The sequence below is a fragment of the Capra hircus genome, chromosome 15 (assembly GCF_001704415.2).
Source record: "Capra hircus breed San Clemente chromosome 15, ASM170441v1, whole genome shotgun sequence".
Classification (NCBI taxonomy): Eukaryota; Metazoa; Chordata; class Mammalia; order Artiodactyla; family Bovidae; genus Capra; species Capra hircus.
In genome coordinates, this window is record NC_030822.1 from 54,231,520 (window position 1) to 54,255,186 (window position 23,667).

General features: G+C 50.7%; 1 protein-coding gene across 1 annotated transcript in view; it reads left to right on the forward strand.

The window, feature by feature from the left end:
* The window catches only part of DSCAML1 (DS cell adhesion molecule like 1), a 364,704-nt gene extending 344,710 nt beyond the window's left edge, over nucleotides 1–19,994 (forward strand). The window contains exons 21-33 of the mRNA XM_018059732.1: nucleotides 4,717–4,870; nucleotides 7,023–7,140; nucleotides 7,516–7,679; nucleotides 8,046–8,144; nucleotides 8,845–9,033; nucleotides 9,407–9,694; nucleotides 11,358–11,513; nucleotides 13,486–13,516; nucleotides 13,665–13,783; nucleotides 14,086–14,238; nucleotides 14,860–15,054; nucleotides 16,830–17,141; nucleotides 18,957–19,994. Coding sequence (XP_017915221.1) covers nucleotides 4,717–4,870; nucleotides 7,023–7,140; nucleotides 7,516–7,679; nucleotides 8,046–8,144; nucleotides 8,845–9,033; nucleotides 9,407–9,694; nucleotides 11,358–11,513; nucleotides 13,486–13,516; nucleotides 13,665–13,783; nucleotides 14,086–14,238; nucleotides 14,860–15,054; nucleotides 16,830–17,141; nucleotides 18,957–19,432 — 2,454 coding nt within the window. The 3' untranslated portion in view covers nucleotides 19,433–19,994. The remainder of the gene's footprint in view (nucleotides 1–4,716; nucleotides 4,871–7,022; nucleotides 7,141–7,515; nucleotides 7,680–8,045; nucleotides 8,145–8,844; nucleotides 9,034–9,406; nucleotides 9,695–11,357; nucleotides 11,514–13,485; nucleotides 13,517–13,664; nucleotides 13,784–14,085; nucleotides 14,239–14,859; nucleotides 15,055–16,829; nucleotides 17,142–18,956) is intronic.

Here is a 23,667-nt window from a genome sequence, read left to right on the forward strand (position 1 = left end):
TGTGTGCGTTATATGTGTGTATACACGCATGCATTATATGTGTGTGTACATGCATGCATTATATGTGTGTATACACGCATGCATTATATGTGTGTATACACGCATGCATTATATGTGTGTATACACGCATGCATTTTATATATATATATATGCTGCTAAGTTGCTTCAGTTGTGTCCGACTCTGTGCGACCCAATAGATGGCCTCCCACCAGGCTCCCCCGTCCCTGGGATTATATATGTATATATATCTAAAATCTGCCTGACTTCTTTGACCCAACATTAGTTTGAATTTGTGAATTTCATCCATATTGTTGTGTGTGGTTAGAGATTATTCACTCTCACTTCTGTATAGTTTTCAATTACATGTATATATCTCAGTTTATTTATAATTCTCCACTGACAGGCATTTGAATAGTTTTCCGTTTGGGGCTACTGCAGTTGGTGCTATTGTGAACTCCGTGTCTCTTGGTGCTCTGGTGTATATATTCCTGTTGGGCCTGTGAAAGGAACTGCTGGGTCATGGGGTCTGCAGATGTTAGGTTAAAAACTCTGTCATTGTTGGGGGGTGGGTGTGTGTGACAATTTTCCAGTTAACGTGTTCAGCTGTGTTTTCTGCCCCTCTTTGCCCCCCTCCGCCCCTCCCCCCAGTACACACATACCTTCCAGGCTCTTTTTACACTAGGCTGGTCACCATTCTGGACACCTGCTCTGCCTTTCACACCCCTGCACCTCTGCCCCTACTGATCCTACCAGCCACGGCATGTTCTTCATCCTCTAGCGCACGCTGAATGTGTTAAACGGCATTGCCCGCTCACTCACCTGTCTCCCACACTGGTCTGCGGGGCCCTGTGAGGACAAGGGCGGCATCTTTTCATCTCCAGGTCCCCAGCCATAGGACACTGTGCCTGGAACATCCTTGTCCAGGACATACATTTGATGAATGAATCGCTAGCAGCCTAGCAATGGTGAAGTCTTAGACATTGGGCAAATTTCCCTTCATAAAGTTTTGAGAGGGTGGGAACTCCTTCTCCAGCTTGGGTCTGTATGTGCATTACCTCCTCTGATAATGAAGTCTTTCAAAGGGATTGGTGTCTGGGAGCAGAGCGTCCTCATTAACTCAGTCTCCAAGAGCCCCAATCCACTGGTGGGGACACCTCTCCCAGGCTCCAGAGCAGAGCCCCTGGTCCCCATGCCCTCCTCCTGCTACTGCAGATCCGGGGACCCTCCCTCCTTCCCCTTCATGTCTCAAGCGTGGAGGAACCACCTCTCTCCTGCGGGTGGGGGGCAGATGTGCTGGCGTGATGAGAACTCAGTTCAGCCATGTTGCAAAGCAAGGACTGGGCTGAACAAGGAGCCAGGGAACCTAACCACCACCTGCAGTTATGGGATGCGATCGTTTTACGGAAATATACTCCAGGTTCCAAGCAACTGCATCACAAATTCATTTATGAAAGAGCTCCAGGACTGAGGACACACTCATGTACATGGGATGAAGCAGGACTGTGGGAATGATTGTGGGATGAGAGGCAGATGCACGTGCGTCTGAGTCTGAGTGTGTGCATACATACTGGAATGCGTGACCTTGTGTGTGCAGAATTCTCAGAATAGAGGTGGGAAACTGCATGAGGTGCAAGATACCAGGAATTACACCCTGGGGCTGGCCAAGGCTAGCCAGAGCTGCACTGAGTCCTGTTAGAAATGTTTCCAGTTTAATACATTTGCTGTTTTTCTCTGGTTATCAAAATAATACAGTTTTATTGTAGAAAATTCTATAAACATATAGAAGAATAGAGAAGAAAATAAAAATTACTTGCATTCTCACCCTCTAAAGATAACCACTGGCAATGTGTTGGGGTATAATCTTCCAATCCTTGACCTGCACGTACACTATGGTTTTGTTTTGGTTTTTATAAAATTAAGATAAAAATTTATAAAATGTTATATAATCTCCATTTTTCATGTAGTATATGTAGGCACTTTTCTACACCATTAAATATTCTTTTTATTGAAATAGAGTTGACATCAAATATTCTTTTAAAATATTATCTTGAGTGCCTGAATATACATAATCTATTTAACCAGTCCCTGAATTGTTCTATATTTAATCTATTTTCAGTTTTTCACCATTATAAATAATTTTTCATGGAGAATTCTTCATAAAAGTCTTTATGCTCATTGTTTTATTATTTTCTTAGTACAAATTTTTATAGGAATCCATAGATCACAAAAAATATAAATATTTTTGAGGTTTGCATGCACATTTGCAAACTACTCTTCAGAAAGTTTGTACCAACTTACACTTCCACCAGCATTATGAGTAGCATATATTTTTCCCTTGTGCACATGCTAATCTAAGATATTATATATTTTTCATTTTCTGACAGTTGGATTCTAAACTAGTTAGGCTGATTACTGTTGTGTGTTATGTGCTTTTTGGCTTTTTGCATCTTTGGATCATTGTCAATTCATGTCCTTTCTACATTTTTTATTTGGGTAGATCATGGTTTTCTTCTTATTGATTTGTAAGTGCTCTTTCCATATTAAAGATAATAACCATTTTTGCTCATATAGGTTGCAGGTGTTTGCCAGCTCATTGCTTGCCTTTTTATTCTAGTTTTTATTATACCATAGGTTTTCTTTTCATATAACTCAAATTTATAAATCATTTTAGTTATGACTTTTCTATTTGTGATTTTCTATTTTTTTATTTTTTGATTAGAAAGATGGGTAAATAATTAATCTATAGTTTCTCCTTGCATAGGTTTACCTTTTTTTTTTTTTAACCTTTTACCTTTGATTACTGTGATTTTATTTTGGAGTGTAGTTGTATGTTTTTGAAAGTGATTTCAGGAGATTAGGGGAGTTAAAAGGAAATTCAGGTGAAAAGGAAGGCACCCAGGACCTGGGTAAGATGCTAATACCTTCAAGGGGAAGCCAAAGCTTTCCTGCCCTGTGTAGACTCAAATGTAGAGTCAGGTACACGCTGACAGACACAAGCAAGTATACTTAACTTTTCTCTACACATGCACACACACTTCCACCCTCACAGAAACACATGCCCCCATTTACAAAGGAGAAGAACATGTCCCCACTTACAAAGGACTTGCACACCCCTTGCCTCAGGTGTCCTCACTGTGACCAGTCAGGGCAGGCGGAGCTGGATTTCTTCCTTAGTTTGCAGGAGAGAAAACTGAGGCCCCAGGAACCGTGAGAGACACTGTGGTCCATACGGTAAGAAAGGCAGACAGGCATCAAAGCCGCCTTATTGCCCTGCCTCATGCTCAGATATGACCTGCAGATAACCACATGGTCCCCGAGCGCTGCACCCCAAAAGGACTTCCCAGCTACCAGGGCTCAAGGTGGCTTTCAGGGAGCTCCTGGGCCCAAGGCCAGCTCCCCACAAGAGAGGCAGCAGGAGGGGTCTGCCAGGGAGCTGTGTGTGTGTGGTGGGGATGCCTGTGCCCTCTCCTGAGCATCTTCTTACAGATGGTCTGGGACCAGAAAGGATGTTTTCTCCTGTTACAAGTCACTGGGCCCCTCAGCCCTCCCATGGGTGGCAAAGAATGTCCCTCTGTGACCCCATGTCTGTCTGGAGATCTCTCCCTCAACATGTGCTTGAATGTGTCTACACATCCGTGTGCATGAGAGTGTGTGCATGGGGGCATGCGTGTGCAACATCCCCTGACTGCAAAAATAACTAATTATTAGCTCCCTCTGGCCTCGGGGCCCCCCATCTGTTCCAGGGGCTGCTCCCCCTCCCTAGACTTCCGCCCTGATTTCAAAGAGGCCCTGGTGCTGTCCTGCTTTCCCTTCCCCGCGGCTGACCAAAAAATAAAATGAAATGAAAGTCAGCCCCATCCCGCCTGCACCAGGGAAGGGGCTGACAGGAGGTCTGCAAACTAGCGCTTATCAAAAGCTCCTTCTCAAATTCATTTCAATATCTGAGCCTCTGGTTTCCAAGGCAACATAATCTTTTCATCAAAGCAAATGGTAAAACCACTGGGATCCGATATTGTTTTGTTGGCAACTTGTCAAAACTGTCATTTGGTTAAAAAAATTTTTATAGATTTATATAACCTACAAATATATACAGTGATCTATACCACTAATAATCATTAATAAAGTGCTGCCCCATGAAGCTCTCATAGTTCTCTCTCCCTCCCCTTCCTCCCCCAGAATGGAGGTGGGTGGCAAGAACAGGTGGTAGGAATGAAGGAGACATTAGGCAGTAGGGCCGAGAGGTGACTCTGAGTGGGGACAGGCTGGGGGAGCCTGTCTACAACCCTAATAAGGCAAACGCAGTCATTTAGCTTCTTCTCAGAGACGCCCTTTTTTCAGGGTTTTCCTGGGACTGCACCCCCACCCTCCATTCTCCCTTCTCCTGTCTCCCGTCATCTCTCACCCATCCGAAACACTCACATTTCCTGGCCTGAAGCCATCACAGCCAGCGACTGGATCAGTCCAAGAGGCGAACTGAAACTGACCCAGCAAACCGCCAGAGCCGGCCCATCAGTGCCCAGGGCCAAGCCCAGGGTTAAGTCCAGGGCAAGCTGTTCAGTGTTGCTCCAAAATCAGAAAGGGCCAACTAGGCAGGATCCTGTCTCCACTGCCCATCTCCCTGGCCATCACCCCCACTGAGCCCAGGGCCCCCAGGAAGGGTGGAGGTGGAGACCCAGGGGCCTTGGCTCTTAGTACGCGTTCGCCTCTGCCCTGCAGGCGCCCAGCGAGTATGAGACGAGTCCGGAGCAGCTCTTCTACCGGATCGCCCACCTAAACCGCGGGCAGCAGTACCTGCTGTGGGTGGCCGCCGTCACCTCCGCCGGCCGGGGCAACAGCAGTGAGAAGGTGACCATCGAGCCTGCTGGCAAGGGTAAGCAGCCTGGGGCGGGGTTGAGGGCAGAAACAGCCAGAAGGCCCCTTCTAGAATGATGGTTCTCCCCAACACGAGTAGTCTCCCTCCACCCTGTCTGTGGCCTGACTGTAAGGAGCTGGCTGACCGCTTGCCTCCCTCCTGCACCCACCAAGACTGGGCCTCTGCTGCCCCCTGACTCCCAGAAAGGCTCACAACAGCCTCGAGGCCACACCACTAGTCAGGGCACCCAGCAGAATGTACCCTGGTCCCCCACTCCAGACTCTTCTCTGGGGGTGAAAGAAAGGGGTGTTAGCCCTACCCCCAGCTCAGCTCCTCCAGAGGGGACGGAGGTGGGGTATGCTGCTTCCATGGAGCAGAGGGCTGCAAAGACAGCCCCCTTGTTCCAAAGCCTGGTCATCTCAGGCTGACATGAGCCCACTGATCACAGACGTTACAGAGGACATGCCTCGAAGGAGGCTGTGGGCTGGTTGGGGTGCATGGGGTGAATTAGAACATGATTGCTCTCAAGCATGCCCCACTGAACCCCTGACCTGGGCATAAGTGTGGCATGGGGGCATGTGTACCCCTACTCTACAGGCAGTGATAGTTCTGAGGCCTCAACCCAAGACCAAGACAGAGGCCCCCTCACATAGCTGCCAGGCTCCCCCATGCCAACCCTGGGGCACTGGATTTAGCCACACAAGCCTGAGACTTCCAGCTTCTACCTTGACTCTGGGCCTCCCTGGGCCCTCCCTCCTGGCCCTGCCTCCTCCCACAGCTACCTGTGTCTATAACCCTGAGGCCCCAAGCCTAGGACTCGGACGGCTGGTGCCTGCCTCAGCCCAGCCCAACGCCTGGGGTAACCGGCTTCCTCTGGATGAGATACAAGAGGCGTCAGCCCTCCCTGCCTCAAACTCGGAGTCAGCGGGCACTGAACGGAGGGCCTGCAGCTGCCCTGACGTGAGGGTTGTGGTCCCATTTTCCAGAAGATCTGAGGCGGAGTGGCACAGCCCTCAAACACAGCAGAGTGGTGGGCCAGCCCTTCTGGCTCCAATCTGGGGGCTCTTTCTACAAAGTCTCAAGTTTCCTCCCTCCCCTGATCCCTCCTCCCAGCAGTGCTGCCAACCCCTTCTCCTGAACTTATCTCCTTCCAGGAGGGAAAGGACCTGGGACCCCCCCGCCCCGCCACAGACACAGACACAAGACACACACACACACCCCACTGAGAGGTCCCAGGACCAACCCCAGCCACAGGGCAGAACTGGCTCTAGAACAGTGTCTCTAGAGCGCCATCAAACATCCTTGGCAGGCAGCCGGGGGTTCCTCTAAAACTCCACTTTGAACATGTCACTACTTCCTTGTGAGCCTCCTCGTGACGTTAGGAGGAAGCCCAGCCTCCTCAAGGTGCCAGCAGAGCCCCAGAAGCTTCTCCTCCCACTCACTGCTCCCACCCCTACTCTGCTGCCCTCTCTTCACTCACCCTGGGCTTGGGTCACCCTGGAGGCTGGAGCCCCACCACTCACCATGGGTTTCAGGCCCCCATGCCTCTCTCAGTTCTGTTCCCCCTTCCGACACACCTTCCTTCTCTGCTTACAGTCCATTAACAATGTTGTGATGGTTTCAGGTGGACAGCAAGGTGACCCAGCCAAATATATACATGTATCCATTCTCCACCAAACTCCCTTCCCATCCAGGCTGCCACATAACACTGACCAGAGTTCCCTGTGCTATACAGTAGGTCCTTGTTGGTTATCCATTTTAAATACAGCGGTGTGTACATGTTGATCCCAAATCCCCTGACTATCCCTTCCCCCCATTCTTATCCCCTGGTAACTAGTGAATTCCTTCTTTGCCTTCAAGATTCAAGTCCAAGCTTCCAATTGCAGAAGTCACCCCAGGCCTTCTTCACCTCCATTCCTCCTTCCTGCTCCCAGGGCTATTGTACCTACCCCCACCATAGTATGTTTCACTCTAATGATCTGAAGTGTCTGTCTCCCTCTTGGATGGTAAGCAACTCGAAGACAGGGACTAGATTGTATTCATTCTGTGGCTCCTCAGAGCCTCCTATGATACCTGGTCCAAACAGGTATCTGATAAATGTTTGCTGAATGAACGATTTCCCCTATGAAAATGAAAACATGGAGTCCTTCTCATCCTCTCTTCCCTCTAGCCCCAGCAAAGATCATTTCTTTCGGGGGCACCGTGACAACACCCTGGATGAGAGATGTGCGGCTACCTTGCAATTCAGTGGGAGACCCAGCCCCTGCGGTAAAGTGGACCAAGGACAGGTGTGTGCAGGACCCTTTAGGGATGGTGACCTCCAAAGATGGGCATTGCAGAAGAGCCATGAAAAGAACTAATGTCCCTCCCTTCCGGCTGACTCAGTCATCTCCAGCCCTGGGGAGGCCCTTGCTGGGTACATGGCTACACCTTCGTGCTAGCCTGGCCTCTCTGGCTGCCCCTGTCGGCTGCCATGGATCTCCCTTCCCTGGGCGGTTGAAGAGGCCATGGTTACCTAGATATCCCCAGGAAGCGCTGAGTGAAAACCCAAGAATCTAGGGTCCCGGAGCCAGTGCCTTACTGCTCCCAGCTCTAACTGCTTGCAAACCTGGGGGAGGCTCTGGGAGGGGATGCCTGCCAAAAGCCGTCCCCAACCCCCACAGTGAGGACTCGGCCATCCCCGTGTCCATGGATGGGCACCGGCTCATCCACACCAATGGCACGTTGCTGCTGCGCGCGGTGAAGGCTGAGGACTCAGGCTACTACACGTGCACGGCCACCAACACTGGTGGCTTCGACACCATCATTGTCAACCTTCTGGTGCAAGGTGAGAGCCTGCGAGGTGGGCGGGGCTCTGAGAGGTGGGGCCCTGAGGTGGGCGGGGCTCTGAGAGTTGAGACCCTGCGAGGTGGGCGGGGCTCTGGTGGGGACAGGGATAGCTAAGTGGGAGGAATTCCATCAAGAGAGAGACAGAGAGAGAAAAAAAGACAGAGACAGAGGGGTTGTCAAATAAAATAGACCAGCCACCAGGGAGACAGACCCTTGGTGGATCAGAGGGGCCACGTGGGAGAGGAGGCAGGAGGGGTAGAGGGGAGAATGAGTAGGAGCTGGGGAGGAAGCAAGAGGGAACCCCTGTCCCCCATCATCAGAGGTTAACTCTTTGTGGTGTGGGCTCCTGACTCTCCCCTCACAGTTCCCCCGGACCAGCCCCGTCTCACTGTCTCCAAAACCTCGGCTTCGTCCATCACTCTGACCTGGATCCCGGGTGACAATGGGGGCAGCTCCATCCGAGGTGAGGGGGGCCTGGATGAGGAGTGCGGAGAATTCCGGGCCAGGGGCAGAGGAAGTGTTTCACTTACTCCCACTGCTTGTCCTCATAAGGCTTTAGAAGTGATGGGAGGAGGGGTGGTTTGGACCACGGGGGAGTTACCCAAGCGCCATGGAAAATATACCAGCCTAGACAGCTGGACTTTAGAACACCCACCCCCGCACTGCCAATGGTGAGCTGTGTGAACCTGAGGAAGTCTGTTTTCTTCTCTGGGTCTTAGTTTCCAAACCTATAAAATCAACAAATGTTCTAGATACTTAAACTTAAATATGCATATGAATCACCAGGGGATCTTGTAAGAACACAGATTCGGATTCGGGGGAGCTGAGAATCTGCATGTCTAACAAGCTCCCAGTGATGCTTGGGGGCCAGGGGGCCGTACGCGGAGTAGCAGGGTCTCAATAGGACCCCTTTGAAGTCTCACAGCTCCGGTTTCTGCTCCCCTCCCCACCCTGGCTTCTAAACCCTAACACAAGAGCCAGTGGGAGCGAGTCCTACAACTCACCCAAGATCCTTCCAGTTTTGCATCTAACTGGCAACCACCCCATCCTAACGGCCAAAAGTTCCCCCTGCTGGCCCCCTGCAGAGCCCAGTCCCATGACAGCTGTTGAGGGACCCCAGGCCCCACGCTGCCCCTCCTGAGCCAGGCAAACCTCCCGGCCAGGCTTCGTGCTACAGTACTCGGTGGACAACAGTGAGGAGTGGAAGGATGTGTTCGTCAGCTCGAGTGAGCGGTCCTTCAGGCTGGACAGCCTCAAGTGCGGCACGTGGTACAAGGTGAAGCTGGCGGCCAAGAACAGCGTGGGCTCCGGGCGCATCAGTGAGATCATCGAGGCCAAGACCCACGGGCGGGGTAAGGCCCAGGACAGGGTGGCAAGTGCTGGGATGGGGCAGAAGGGCACAGGGAAGCACAGAGACTCCAGGGAGACCCCACCTAGCTCCATCGCTGCAGCATCTGGATGAATCATAGTAGGAAAAATTGGCCCCACTTCCCTGCAGGGGGTGGCAGACAGATGGCTCACCTCTTCCTTTTTCCTGCCTCTGTCTTCCTCCTGGGCCAGGCCTTGCTCTCCTTATCCCTTTCCCTCTTCTCTTCTTACTCCCCTTCTGTCCCCTGGAGCATCCCTACTCCCATCCACACCTCCCACCGATCCCCCGGTCCCAAGCCACCCCAGGGAAATCCTTCCCAGTCTCTCTAACCTCTGTCTCTCCCTCTGGCCCCCCAGAGCCCTCCTTCAGCAAAGACCAGCACCTCTTCACCCACATCAACTCCACGCATGCTCGGCTTAACCTGCAGGGCTGGAACAACGGGGGCTGCCCCATCACTGCCATCATGCTGGAGTACCGGCCCAAGGGCACCTGGGCCTGGCAGGGCCTGCGCGCCAACAGCTCCGGGGAGGTGTTTCTGACCGAGCTGCGGGAGGCCACGTGGTACGAGCTGCGCATGAGGGCTTGCAACAGCGCTGGCTGCGGCAACGAGACTGCCCAGTTTGCCACCCTGGACTACGATGGCAGTGAGTCGGCAAGGGCAGGCGGGGGCTGCTGCTGGGGAAGCTGGCCGAGAGGCAGACACGTAAAGAGATAGCAAATTGAGAAGAGGTATGACTCTAGTCAGGGACAAAGGCAGATGGGTGAGTAATCAAGCAAAGGACAGGCAAAAGGAGCAGAAGACAGCCAGGCAGATAAGTGGGTAGCTGCACCTGTGACCACACAGATGGATAGGCAGGCATCAGGTTAGTAACACTGACTTCAGTAACACTGAAGACAGGGGATCTTTGGGACTTCCCTGGTGGTCCAGCAGCTAAGACTCCACGCTCCCAATGCAGGGAGATGGGGCCAGCTTCTATCCTGGTCAGAGAACTAGATCCCACACGCCGCACCTAAGAGTTCACATACCACAACTAAGACCCAGCAAGCCAAATAAATAATAAAATTGAAAAAAAAATAGAGGGTCTTTGAAGGTGCAACCCTTGCTCTCCATTGCTTTAAAGAGATGAGAGGAGGCAGAGAGGTAGTTGATGTCTTGCTCCATAAGAACACTCTGCTAAGATGGTACATTAGCCAGGGTGGGGTAACCTATGTGGCAGTAACGAACACTAAAAGCTTCATAGCTTGATCCAATGAAGATTTCTCACTCTCATAACATCTTGTGAGGGTTGGCTGGCCACCATCATTTAGCCATGTTAGCTATGCCATCTTGAACATGCAGCTTCCAAGGTCACCAGCAAGAGAGAGACAGAAAAGACACAGCAGTTCCTAACTGCCCTGGCCAGGGGGTGACAGACACTCATCATTTCTATTTGCATTCTATTGTGCATAACTAGTAACATGGCTCTAACCTAACTACCAGGAAGTCTGGGGAATGTAGCTGAGCCCACGGGTGTTTTGATGAACACCAACTGGTGTTGGCCACATGTGGATACCTCACAGTCATGCACGCACATGTTTAAGGCACATAGAAGGCTGAATTCATGGGGACCAGCTGTCACAAGCTTAACTGAATCTACCTGTGTGTTAAGGAAACAGAATAAAAGTGGCATCTTTGGGGTATTTGCTCAAAGAAGGAAGACTTCGTGAAGAAGATGACTCTTAGCTGAGGTTTTGAAACAAGTAAACATCAGGGCTTGGCAGAAGGCTCTGTCAGCGGGAGAACTTATCATATCTCCTAGCAGCCCCCAGGGTTAGCAGATATCACCCATGGCGGGGAGGGGGCAGGGAGAGACTGTGGGGTGTTGAGTGGCTTTTGCCCCCATCTGGGAAAGAGAACACAGGATCCCACTGCCCTGACTTCTGTCTCCTGTGATCCTCATCATCACCATCCCTCAACCTTACCAGCTGGATGTGGGAATCTAAGCCCATCAGCTACCCTCTAGAAATGAATACTGAACTCCAACAGGCAGGAGACTTATCTCTGAAAGGGTTCAGGATGATTCTAAAACAGGCCTAGGAGTCTTTAATATCATATGCAATATAAAAACTACACAACCATTCATGGCTGTCCTGATGGGACCAGAACTTGGGGGAAGCAGAGGGGAGAGTTGGGGCTCTGAACTGCGAAGCAGAGATCGGAGGAAGACCAAAGGCAGCAGGAGAGGTCCAAGGGCTATGTTGCCCATGAGGCTCTGCATAACGCTCGACTCCTGGGGACATCTGACTCCCTTCCTCACCCCCGTTCAGGCACCATCCCGCCCATCAAGTCTGCAGAAGGCGACGGGGATGACGTGAAGAAGCTGTTCACCATCGGCTGCCCGGTCATCCTGGCCACACTGGGGGTGGCACTGCTCTTCATCGTTCGCAAGAAGAGGAAAGAGAAGCGGCTGAAGCGGCTCCGAGGTAGGAGAGTTTCTTTGTGCTTCCTCAGCTGCACTGGCCACTCTGCACTGGCCTGGAGCACTGTCTGGATGAGAGAGGGTGTCTGTGTCCCCTTGAAGGGAGCACTCACTCCAGCTGTCACTTCTGAAACCTCCTTAGCTGTTCACTGCTTCTTCCTCTGTGTCCCCAAGACTTTGTGCCTGCCCTCACCAGGTTGACTTTTAAAACCATGTTGCTGGTTAAGACATGTGAACAATTCCATAGCTGGTTGGTAAATAGATGTTGTTCCCTTCCACCCTGGATGCTCCATTCTCTCATATAGGACCTCTGCAACTTTCCTAGGGCCCAGCCACTAAAGACATGCACGTGGTCTCTAGGACCTTGCTCAGCTTTGACTGAGCTGTTTCCATGCCTTGTCAAGTGTTAAATATTTTTAGTATCCTCCCCTGTCACAACACCTGATACCACAGTCTGGCATGAATGGGCTTGATTTGCCCAAGATCAACAAGTTTCTAAATAAATGTCTGTTCACATATTTGGAAAATATTTATTGAGTATCTGCTATATTGTAGATACTGCCGGACATTAGAGATATAAAAATGAATGAGAAAGAGCAGCCCATGCCCTTATAGAGTTCACAGCCAAGGCACAATAAGAGCACAAAAGAGGCAATAACCAAGGCTGCCTAGGGTGTTTAGGAGCTGGGTAGATAAAAGGATGGTTCATTGGGTGGTTGGTAGTTGTTAAGGGGTTGGATGGATGGATGATTGGATGTCTGATGGACTGGTAGTTGAATCACTAGATGGTTGGCTCGATGGAGGGTGGCTGAATATTTGAAGAACAGATGGATGATAAAATGGGTAGATGATTGTATGGTTGTATGAATGGATGATTGGATGAATGGTTGAATAGATGAATGGATAATTAGGTGAATGGTTGGATAGATGCTTGGATGGGCTGATAGCTGAATGGATGAATGGTTGGCATTCATTGGGAAGCCCATCAAACATCCAATCATCCATCCATCCAACCATTTAAAAGCCATCAGCCACTCACTGAACCATCCATTTATCTACCCAACTCCTGGTGGTTGGATCACTGGATGAATGGGTGGCTAGATAGATGGTTTCTATAACCATGTATTCATAACTAGATTCACTCTAACCAGTCATTCTCAGTTATCAGAGGTCTAGTAGATTACCCATGTCCTTTGTTTCTCCTCTCTTGTCGATTCCTAACCTTAGAGTCCCAAATCTATTCAGGGTCCCTATGAGATAGAACAGGCTCCCTGAGTGGCTCAGTGATAAAGAACCCACCTGCCAGTGCAGGACACATAAGAGATACCATTTCAATCCCTGTGTCAGGAAAATCCCCTGGATAAGGGCATGGCAACCCACTCCAATATTCTTGCCTGAAGAATCCCATGGACTGAGGAGCCTGCTGGGCTGTGGTTCATAGGGTTGCCAAGAGTCCAACACAACTGAAGCAACTTAGCTCATGCATGCATGAGATAAAACTGTGACCTTCAGATCCATCCATGTACTTTTGGGGACAGATGCCCTAGAGATGGAAATAAACCTTCTTGGTTGATGTCATCTAGAGGTGCCCACTGACCACCTGTACTTCATCCCCGACTCGCTCCTCTCTCCAACAGATAACTGAGGATAGATCTACCACTGATGCCTATTTCCAACCTGCTCTGATGTCTTGTTTGATTAGAGTCAGTTCAGGAAGCAGATGGAATACTTTATATACTGTCTCCCTATTAGATAAAAGTCTGAGAAAAGGAAAACAGACCTGAGTCAAATCCTGAATTGGGAGCAGTGAGACCTTACCATGTTTTGGATTGTCTCCAAGGTCCTTACATTTCTTCCCAAGAGACCAGCCCTGGCCCCGTTTTAGGGAATTCTCTCACCTTGCTCCCCATGCCTCTTCCAATTCGGATCCTGCTCAGACCCCATTCTCACTCAGTCCCCTCTCTACTGTTTTGCAGATGCAAAGAGTTTGGCAGAAATGTTGATAAGGTGGGTGTCACACCACTGCTTCCTCTCTCCTCCTATTTCCCTCCCCTCACCCAGGGTAGAGGCTTCTAAGACCCCACTATCCTGCAAAACCTCTCCCCCAACCCCTTGTGCCTGCCTTGTCACACACCTCCAGCCCTTCTCCCCACAGCAAGAACAACCGAAGCTTTGACACCCCTGTGAAGGGGCCACCCCAGGGCCCACGGCTACACATTGACATCCCCAGGGTCCAGCTGCTCATCGAGGACAAGGAGGGCATCAAGCAGCTGGGTGAGTGACAGGGGCCACGAGCTCTGTGTCCTGCTGAGGGGGCTTCCTCAGGCCACATCTCATGAAGGGAGACCACCAGTCCTCAGACAGTGCCCAGGGTTCTAGAAGCAGCCCAGTCAACAACTCCACAACCTCAGAACTCACTGCAGCTTCTCTTAAGGACTGGGTTGCCTCCTCTGTTAATGGGGAGACCTTACCTGACCTTTACTGTGTTCAGTGTCAGATAAAGACAAAGAGAAATTTGGGAAGCAAAGATGGTGCCCAAAGGGAAGGACTCCTGCTGATTGTGCTTCTTCCTCCAGGAGATGACAAGGCCACCATCCCTGTGACCGATGCTGAGTTCAGCCAGGCTGTCAATCCTCAGAGTTTCTGCACTGGAGTCTCCTTGCACCACCCAGCCCTCATCCAGAGCTCAGGACCCCTGATCGACATGTCTGACATCCGGCCTGGCACCAGTAAGCACCATCCCCAGGGAGACAGCCCACCTCCCAGATGAGGTTTCTTGGGCACAGCCTAATGCAGAGGTGACTTTTTCTTTTGAAAGGAGAGGAGCAGCATGGAAGAATGGAAAGAGCACTGGAAGTAGAATCTAGAAACCTTGATTACAGACCCACTAGCTGTGGCCTTGGGCATATCACTCACCTTATCTCTCTGGGCCTCACTTTCTCTCCCTAGAAATCTTGAGAGGGTTAGTTGTTCTTTCTCTCCAAGGGCCTCTGCATTTTTCACTGAGACTCTGGACGTAAGGACAGGATACATACAGGCCTGTAGGGAATGAATGGACAGTCATGAGGCAGCAGGAGAGGAGGTTACATTCTTCCCAGGCTGTAGAAAAGATGGGGTGGCCAGGGAGGACTGGGATGCTGCCCACTGCCCGTATCCCTGACAGTGCTGCCCTCCTCCTCCGTGGATAGCTCTGTGTTCAGGAAAGGCAGCACACTCAGCTTTCCCAAGGGAGCTTCTGCGGCTGCTCCTGCCTCCTCCCTTGCTCCCTGCCACCCTTTCTGGTAAGTGCCAGCTGCCCAAGCCTGAGTGGCTACAGCTGGAGGGTGCTAGCTCTTGCTTCCTCTGTGCAGATCCAGTCTCCAGAAAGAATGTGAAGTCAGCCCACAGCACCCGGAACCGGTACTCAAGCCAGTGGACTCTGACCAAGTGTCAGGCCTCCACCCCCGCCCGTACCCTGACCTCTGACTGGCGCACTGTGGGCTCCCAACATGGTGTTACTGTCACCGAGAGTGACAGCTACAGTGCCAGCCTCTCCCAGGACACAGGTAAGCCCAGGGACCTGGTTCCTGCTCACTCTCCTCAGGCTCCCCCATTCCCTATCTTCTACTTTCCCCACTCCTACCCACCAGCTCATGGAGTCCAAGGGACCAGTCAGTTTCATTTCCAGCTGGTCACTGACTTACCCTGTGGCTATAACAAAAACTCTTGACCTAACAGCTCTGCTTGTCAAGGATTTCACTTTGCTCTCCCAAAAGATGATGGAGAAAATGGTGTACATGATGTTTGTTGGAGAAGAGGTTAAGGCTTGCCCAGAGGGTGATGCTTATTATCAAGAACAAAAGCTGTGGGTGGGCCTCCCTGGTGGCTCAGGCATAAAGAATCCACCTGCCAATGCAGGAAACGCGAGTTCCATCCCTGATCTTGGAAGATCCCGCATGCTGCAGAGCAACAAAGCCCACGTGCCACAACTATTTTGTTGCAGCTACTGAAGCTGAGCACCCTAGAGCCTGTGCTCCACAACAAGAGAAGCCATCACAATGAGAAGTCCACACATCGCAACTAGAGAATAGCCCTCACTTGCCTGCACAGCAACAAAGACCCAGCACAGCCATAAATAAATAGACTTCAGAAAGAATGAAAGATGTTTCGCTTTTTGTTAGTCAACGATCCCACTTTTTTAATTAATTAACTTTAATTGGAAGCTAATTAGTTTACAATATTGTGGTGGGTTTTGCCATATATCGATATGAATCGCCCAAGGGTACACGTGTCCCCCATCCTGAACCCCCCCTCACCTCCCTTCCTCCCTCTGAGTTGTCCCAGAGCACCGGCTTTGAGCGCCCTGCTGCGTGCATCGAACTTGCACTGCTCATGTGTTCTACATATGGTAATGTACATGTTTCAATGCTATTCTCTCAAATCACCCCACCCTCGCCTTCTCCCACATAGTCTAAAAGTCTGTTCTTTATTATCCCATGTTTGCCACCACCACTACCTTCACAGGGAGAGAGCAGGGTCATGTGAGCCTCATCCGCTCCGTAGTCAGGCTTTCAGATGGCTACTGGGGTTATGGTTAAGGTAACCGCTCAACCTGGCCTCATTTACACCCTCTCCCCATAAGCCCACTTTATTTTTCATTGAGCTATAACTGATATATAACATTTAGTTTCAGGTGTACAACATAATGATCCGATATTTGTATACAGTGCAAAATGATCGCCACAATAAGTGTAGTTAACATCCTTTACCACATACAATTACAGGATTTTTTCTTATAAGGAGGACTTTAAAGAACTACTCTCTTAGTAACTTTCAAATATTCAATACAGTGTGATTAACGGTAGTTATCATCCTGTACCTCATATTCCATGACTTGCTTATTTTATAACTGGACGTTTGTACCTCTTGACCACCTTCACCCATTTCCCCCAACTCCCGCCCCCTGCCACCACCTCTGGCAACCACTAATCTATTCTCTGTAACTGTGAGCTTAGGGGTTTTGTTTGTTGTTATTTTGGGGTGTTTTTAGAGTCCGTACATATATATAAGTGCTATCAAGCTGTGTTTGTCTTTCTTTGGTTTATTTCACCGAGCATGACGCCCTTGAGGTCCATGCATATCTTCCCAAATGGCAAGATTGCCTTTTTTATGAATGAACACTATATCTCACTGTGTGCAATTATGTGTGTGTCTTTTTAGTCTCTTTACCCACTCACAAAACACACAGGTGCCTCCGTGTCCTGGCTCTTGTAAATAATGCTGCAATGAATATGGGGGCGCCACTCATTCCCTTTTAACTTTGTGCCCGCCATCTCCCAAGACAAAGGACGGAACAGCATGGTGTCCACTGAGAGTGCCTCTTCCACCTATGAGGAGCTGGCCCGGGCCTACGAGCACGCCAAGCTGGAGGAGCAACTGCAGCACGCCAAGTTTGAGATCACCGAATGCTTCATCTCCGACAGCTCCTCTGACCAGATGACCACGGGCACCAACGAGAATGCGGACAGCATGACGTCCATGAGCACACCCTCAGAGCCCGGCATCTGCCGCTTCACCGCCTCCCCACCCAAGCCCCAGGACGCTGACCGGGGGAAGAACGTGGCTGTGCCCATCCCTCACCGGGCCAACAAGAGTGAGTGCTCAGACCACCTCCCTTGCTGTGTCCCCGCCTTCCAACCCCCTGAGCCTAGGCTAGAACCTAGCCCTGCCTGCACCCTACCCGCCCGCCCAGCACGGCTCCTTGGCAGTGGGGTATAGTGCAGAGAGCAAGGACTTGGGAGCAAGCAGATCTGGGTTCACATTCTGTCTCAAATGCTTAATACCTCTGTGACCTCAGGCAAGTCATGGAACCTCTCTGGCCTTAATTTTCTTGTTTTTGAAATGCAAACGAGAGCATATACTTTGCATTGTTATAATGAGCATTAAAAATGATGTACATGCCTGGCACAGAGTTAAGGAGTAATCCTGGCAGCTACGTCCATGGTGGTCAAACCTCATGGTGGGCAGTGACCCAGCCTGACAGGGAACATCTGATTCCAGGGCCCTGGCCAGAGTATATGCCCTTTGAGGTCAGCAGGGCAGGTCTAGGATAACCAGGGGGAGGGAAGCAAGGGTGCCCACCAGGAGACATCAGGGCCACCATACGCAAGACACAGGCTGTCAAACCAGGCAGTCTGGTCTGCCCGGCACTGGCCTTGCTAAGGGGCCATGCAGAACTAGGGGTTCAGGGTCATCTAGAGAAGAGCACAGGTTAACAGAAAGAATAGAGACCTAGGAGTCCAGCAGCCCTTTACGACTCCCCCTCCCCATCCAGCTCTGTGAATTTGGGTAAGTTACTTAATCTCTCTGAACCTCAGTTTCCTCATTTGCAAAATCCAAGCAGGTATTAATGTATCCAGGGGTCTGTGGGGTCTAAATGAAATGACCTGAAGAGTGCCTGGCACAGTGGACAGGAGAGAGGCCTGTGTACAGGGTGCTCACAGTGGGGAGGGATCAGGATGTGGGGTCCTGGAAGCGTGTCCTATGGAGGCACTGTGAGAAAGGAGGAACATTCTGCCCGGAGGAGAGGGATGCAGAAACGAAGCGGACTCAGACGTCTGAAAGGAGGCTTGGGAGAGGAGGGAGGCCTGCTCTGGTGGACCTCAACGGACAGAATCAGTTTGAATGTGGGGAATTGACAAGAAGTGACATTCCTTTCCTTCTCAGGGTATAGAAAAGCTTTCTAACAGCCAGAGCTTTTAGGATGACAATGTTTAAAAAATGAGCCCACCCACAGCTGAAGCTGATCAGTTATAGTGAACAATTAACAATAGGGATCAATCTGTTGAGCAATACTGTGCCTCTGTATTGCAGCCTTTTCCCTGTGTGTTAGTTGCTCAGTTGTGTCCAACTCTTTGTGACCCCCATGGACTGACTATAGCTATCCAGGCTCCTCTGTCCATGGAATTCTCCAGGCAAGAATACTGGAATGGGTTGCCATTTCCTTCTCCAGGGGATCCTCCCGACCCAGGGATTGAACCTGGGTCTTCCGCACTGCAGGCAGATTCTTTACCGTCCGAGACACCAGGGAGGCCCAACACAAGACATTTGACTCAACACTGGAAACCTCACCCGGCCCCAACATGGGCAGGATTGACTGATTGATAGCTCTTTCTGGATTCCGTAGATGGTGGTGCATGGCCTTCATGGAGCGATTTTTCTGGTTAATTCCGATAAGGAGCCTTTTCCCTACTTTGTCTCATTCCCTCCTCACAGAATTACTGTAGGGAGATGAGATTATCCCCATTTCATAGATGAGGAAACAAAGGCTCAGAGAGGCCAAGTGACTGATCTTTCCTTGACTGGTTACTGCCCATGGGTGGAGGGACTGACTGAGGGCCGGGGGTGGGGGAACAGGCTGCTTCCAAGAGGCGTCTGCGGCTGACACAGCGCACTTCCTCCCTTCCAGGTGACTACTGTAACCTGCCCCTGTACGCCAAGTCGGAGGCCTTCTTCCGAAAGGCAGAGGGGCGTGAGCCCTGCCCCGTGGTCCCGCCCCGCGAGGCCTCCATCAGGAACGTGACTCGAACCTACCACCCCCAGGCTCGCCACCTGACCCTGGACCCTGCCAGCAAGCCCCTGGGCCTTCCGCACCCCGGGGCCCCCACGGCCGCCTCCACCGCCACCTTACCTCAGAGGACTCTGGCCATGCCGGCACCCCCCGCCGGCCCGGCCCCCGCAGCCCCCGGTCCCACCCCCGCCGAGCCCCCGGCGCCCCCCAGCACCGCCCCTCCGGCCCCCAGCACCGAGCCTCCGCGGGCCGGGGGCCCACACACCAAAATGGGGGGCTCCAGGGACTCACTTCTCGAGATGAGCACGTCGGGGGTGGGGAGGTCTCAGAAGCAGGGGGCCGGGGCCTACTCCAAGTCCTACACCCTGGTGTAGGGGCGCAGCCGGAAGGGCAGCCACGAGCCTGGACCTGTCTGCACCTCCGGCCCTCACACAACAACTTGGCTGATTTCCTGCATTATTTATATCAAACTGACAAAAACCCACCAACAAGGAAAAAACAACCCCCCGAGTCATGAACGCCTGTACATAGAACTCTTTTGTACAAATCAAACTATTTTCTTCTTCTCCATGAAGCCAGGGCACAAAGAATTTGACAGTACACGTCAAATCCCCCCACCCCACAAAATCTGTGTGGAGAGATATATACCTATATAGAGAGATAGGAGCACAGCGATGAGCTATATATCTATATATTTCTCTCACCTTATTTTGAGACAGAGGCACAAAGACTCAGCAGTTTTTCCCTCCTACTCACCCTCCCTCCGATTTAGGTGGTTTTGACAAAGACCAAGATCCCAACTCAGAGACACTGCATGCGATTTTACTGTTCCAAAAAAAAAACCAGGAGTTGCTTCAATTTGCAGATGCTTATGTGTTAATACCTTTTTCTATGAAAAAAGACCCAGCGCCGTGTGCAATAAAGGTTATGTTTCTATGTGGTGGCTTTTTTCCCATCTGGCAAGGGTCAGTGAGGAGGCAGGGACAAGAGGCCCCTCTACCGGCTGTCGGTCTCTAGGGGGAGAGACTTTGAGAAGCCCAGCTTAAGCTCAGCACGTTAAACTTTTTAAAAGGCTTTCCATTAGCCAAGCTGCCTCCTTGAGCACCTGTTCCATTCTCTGCTCTGTGCTGGGCCCTACAAGGGACCAGCTGTGTGTCTTTGGTTTCCTAAACCTCTCTGAACCACAGTTCACTTGTCGGTAAAATGAGGCAACCTCGGTGAGAACACTGGGGAACCGATATGGGGATAGGGTACTGTATTTACTGGCTTCTGCCCTTTGGGAGAATGCAGTGTAGCCAGGTGAACAAAGCTACTCTAACAGCTAGTGGGCTGTTAAGTTGTGTAAACGGTGCCTCTAAACTGGGAGGGAGAGATTGTGTTATCCTGGCAGGGACCAGCCAAAGCTTGAAGTTCTCAGCTAACTCTTGTTAGGGCAAGATGAGCCCAAAGGGAGAAGGAGTGAGGTCATCAGAGGTCCGAGAGGTGAAAAGGGCTCACAAGGAGGGGAACAGGGTTCAGCCAGAGAGAATGAGGCCAGTGAGTATACCAGGCACCAACCTAGTATCAGAGGATTTATGTAGAGTTAGATTCAGGTGGAAGCAATCACGCCCAAGTGCAGACACGCAGAGAAGCCAGTTCTCACGAGAGGGTCAAAGAGCATGTAAGCTGGGCCAGAGTACATAAGAGTTTGGATAGGCGAGGGGAGGGCATAGACCCAGGAGATGCCAAACCCTCCGGAAGTCTCCCTCCTTGGTGGCCAGGCCGCGTGGGTGAGAAGGAAGGGCCCCTCAGAAGTGCACAGGAAGGTCCTGCACTCAGCACCCCAAGTCATGGCTGACTTGTGGACCCCGAATCTGGAAGGAAGGTGAGTCTGGGCCCTGCTGGTCCCACTGCCCTTCTCTCGAGAGGAGGAAGTGGGAAGGGGACCCCAGGGGTGGGTGGGGAGGGAGAAAAGGAAGGTTTGTGCAGGGTAGGAGTAGTATCCATCAGTCTGGGCCACCAGAGAGCCTCCCCTGGGATGCATGACCTTTGAATAGAAGCGCTTTCCAAAAAGCAGCTCATTCCTCAAACATTTCCTGAGCTCTCGCAAGTGCAGACACAGGAACTCCAGCCCTGGGTAGCTACATGTCAGGTAGCTCATGCTGTTGGCATGAAAGAGGGGAGAAGGCAAAGGTTATGTGTTCCTGGGTGACTTCTAGACCCTTGAGGAGACTCTGTTTCAGGCCCGCAGGATCCACCAGGGGGTGGGGGAACCAGCTGATGTCGGCATTTGTGAGAAAAGGCCCTCCAGGCTCCTTGTGTGACTGGAGGACAGGGCTGCCTACCAGGGCTGCACATGCCATCTGCAGGTCACCTCCCAAACTGTAGGCACAGTGATCAAGCCCCGAATTCTCGCTGAGGACTGGCTAATGTAAATTCACGGCAGGTTAGGGAAGTAGGCATCACGATCTCCACCGGGCAGGCGAGAAAGCTGGAGCCCTGGAGGGCTGAGTAAGTTATCCAAAGTCAGAGGAGCAGGAAAAGATGGAGATGAGGTTCAAACTCAAGAGCTGAGTCCTTAACCAGTGAGCCACCCTGCCCTGTGTTCCACTGTTCAGAGACTGAGTTTCAGTTCTATGCTGAGGATGATGCCTGGTGAACAGTCCGCCAGGTCCAGGGGACCCAGCTGGACTTACTGGCAGGAAGATGGCCACTGTGGAACTGTTCATGAGCCATTCAGAGAAGAGAACCAATACAACACACTGCGTGGGCAGGAGTGAAGGAGCATCTCTGATGGACTGACTCTGGCAGGGGACAGTAATAGAAGGGGAGAGATTTGGCTCAGGGCGGGGAGCGGGGGGGGGGGGGTGGTCTCTTGGGGAAGGCCTGGGACCAGGGTGGACCATGTAGGAGGAAAAGGGCTTAAAGAGGCATGAGACAATGAAGCACGAGCCAGCTTCACTTGTGCTCAGTGGAGTTGGGCCGCTTACTAAGAAACACAAGTCCTGGAAATTCAGACAGACTTGGGCAAAATCCACACAATACTGTAAGTTGATTATTTCTACCTTTGATGGGTTTTTCAGCTAAACCGCAAGGTTGCCTGGTAGGATGGGTACGCAGGAGCTAGTTCATTCATCAGATCACCCCCTGCTCACACATCCCCAGCTCCACATCACTGAACTCTGTCTGGAGCAGCTGTCTTAAATATTTCTAGTTCCTTTTCAGATCTCCATGATGTCTACCACAGATAAGGCCACCATGTGTCTCCAGAATCTAGATACTCAAATTGTGGTCCACGGACCAGCAGCATCACCTAAGAGCTTGTTAGAAATGTGAAATCTCAGGCCTCACCCTTGAACCACTGGATGAGAATACAGTTTAGCAAAATCCCTAGAGGATTCGTACATGCCCTAGAATTCACGAAGCCCTCCTCTAGAAGGGCTTCTGAGAGAGCATGCCCCTGCTCTCTCCCTTCTGCTAAAAACCAGAGCTAGACCTGTGGGTCTTAGTTGCACATCAGATTCACCTGAGAAGCTTGTTAAAAAGAAAAAACAAGCAACCCAGAATTCACCAATTCCAACTGAATCACAATTTGTGGACATGCAACCCAGGCATTTGTATTTTTTGTACATGTGGAAAAAGATACAACCTAACATTTACCATTTTAACCATTTTTAATTTTTTTAATTTTATATTATAGTTGATTTACAATGTTGTGTTTCAGGTGAACAGCAAAGTGATTCAGATGTACACACATTCATCCTTTTTTAGATTATTTTCCCATATGCTGCTGCTAAGTCACTTCAGTTGTATCCAACTCTGTGCGACCCCAGAGACGGCAGCCCACCAGGCTCCCCCGTCCCTGGGATTCTCCAGGCAAGAATACTGGAGTGGGTTGCCATTTCCTCCTCCAGGGGATCTTCCTATCCCAGGAATCATACCCAGGTGTCCTGCATTGCAGGCCTATTCCAACTGAGCTATGAGGGAAGTGTTCTACAGTAGGTCCTCGTTGATTATTTTATATATAGTGGTGTGCATATTTTAATCCCAAACTCCTAATTTATCCCTCCACCTACCTTTTCTCTTTGGTAACCATAAGTTTGTTTTCAAAGTCTGTGAATCTGTTCCTGCTTTGTAAATAAGTTCACTTGTGTCATTTTTTTATTCCACATATAGGTGATATCATATTTGTTTTTGATGTCACTTAGTATAATAATCTCTAGGTGCACTCATGTTTCTGCAAGCGGCAGTATTTCCTTCTTGCTTGTGACTGAGTAATATTCCATTACGTATATGTCCTCTGACGATGGACATTTAGGTTGCTTCTATGTCTTGACTCTTGCCAGTAGTGCTGCAGTGAACACTGGGGTGCATGTATCCTTTCAGATTTTGCTTTTCTCTGGATATATGCCCAAGGGTGGGATTGCTGGATCACATGGTAGCTCTGTTTTTTAAGGAACCTCCATACTGGTCTCCATAGTGACTATCAATTTATATCCCCACCAATAGTGTGGGTGGGCTCCCCTTTCTGCGCACCTGCCCCAGCATTTATTGTACCTTGACTTTCTGATGACCATTCTGATCAGTGTGAGGTGATAACCTTATTGTAGTTTTGTGTTTCTCTAATATT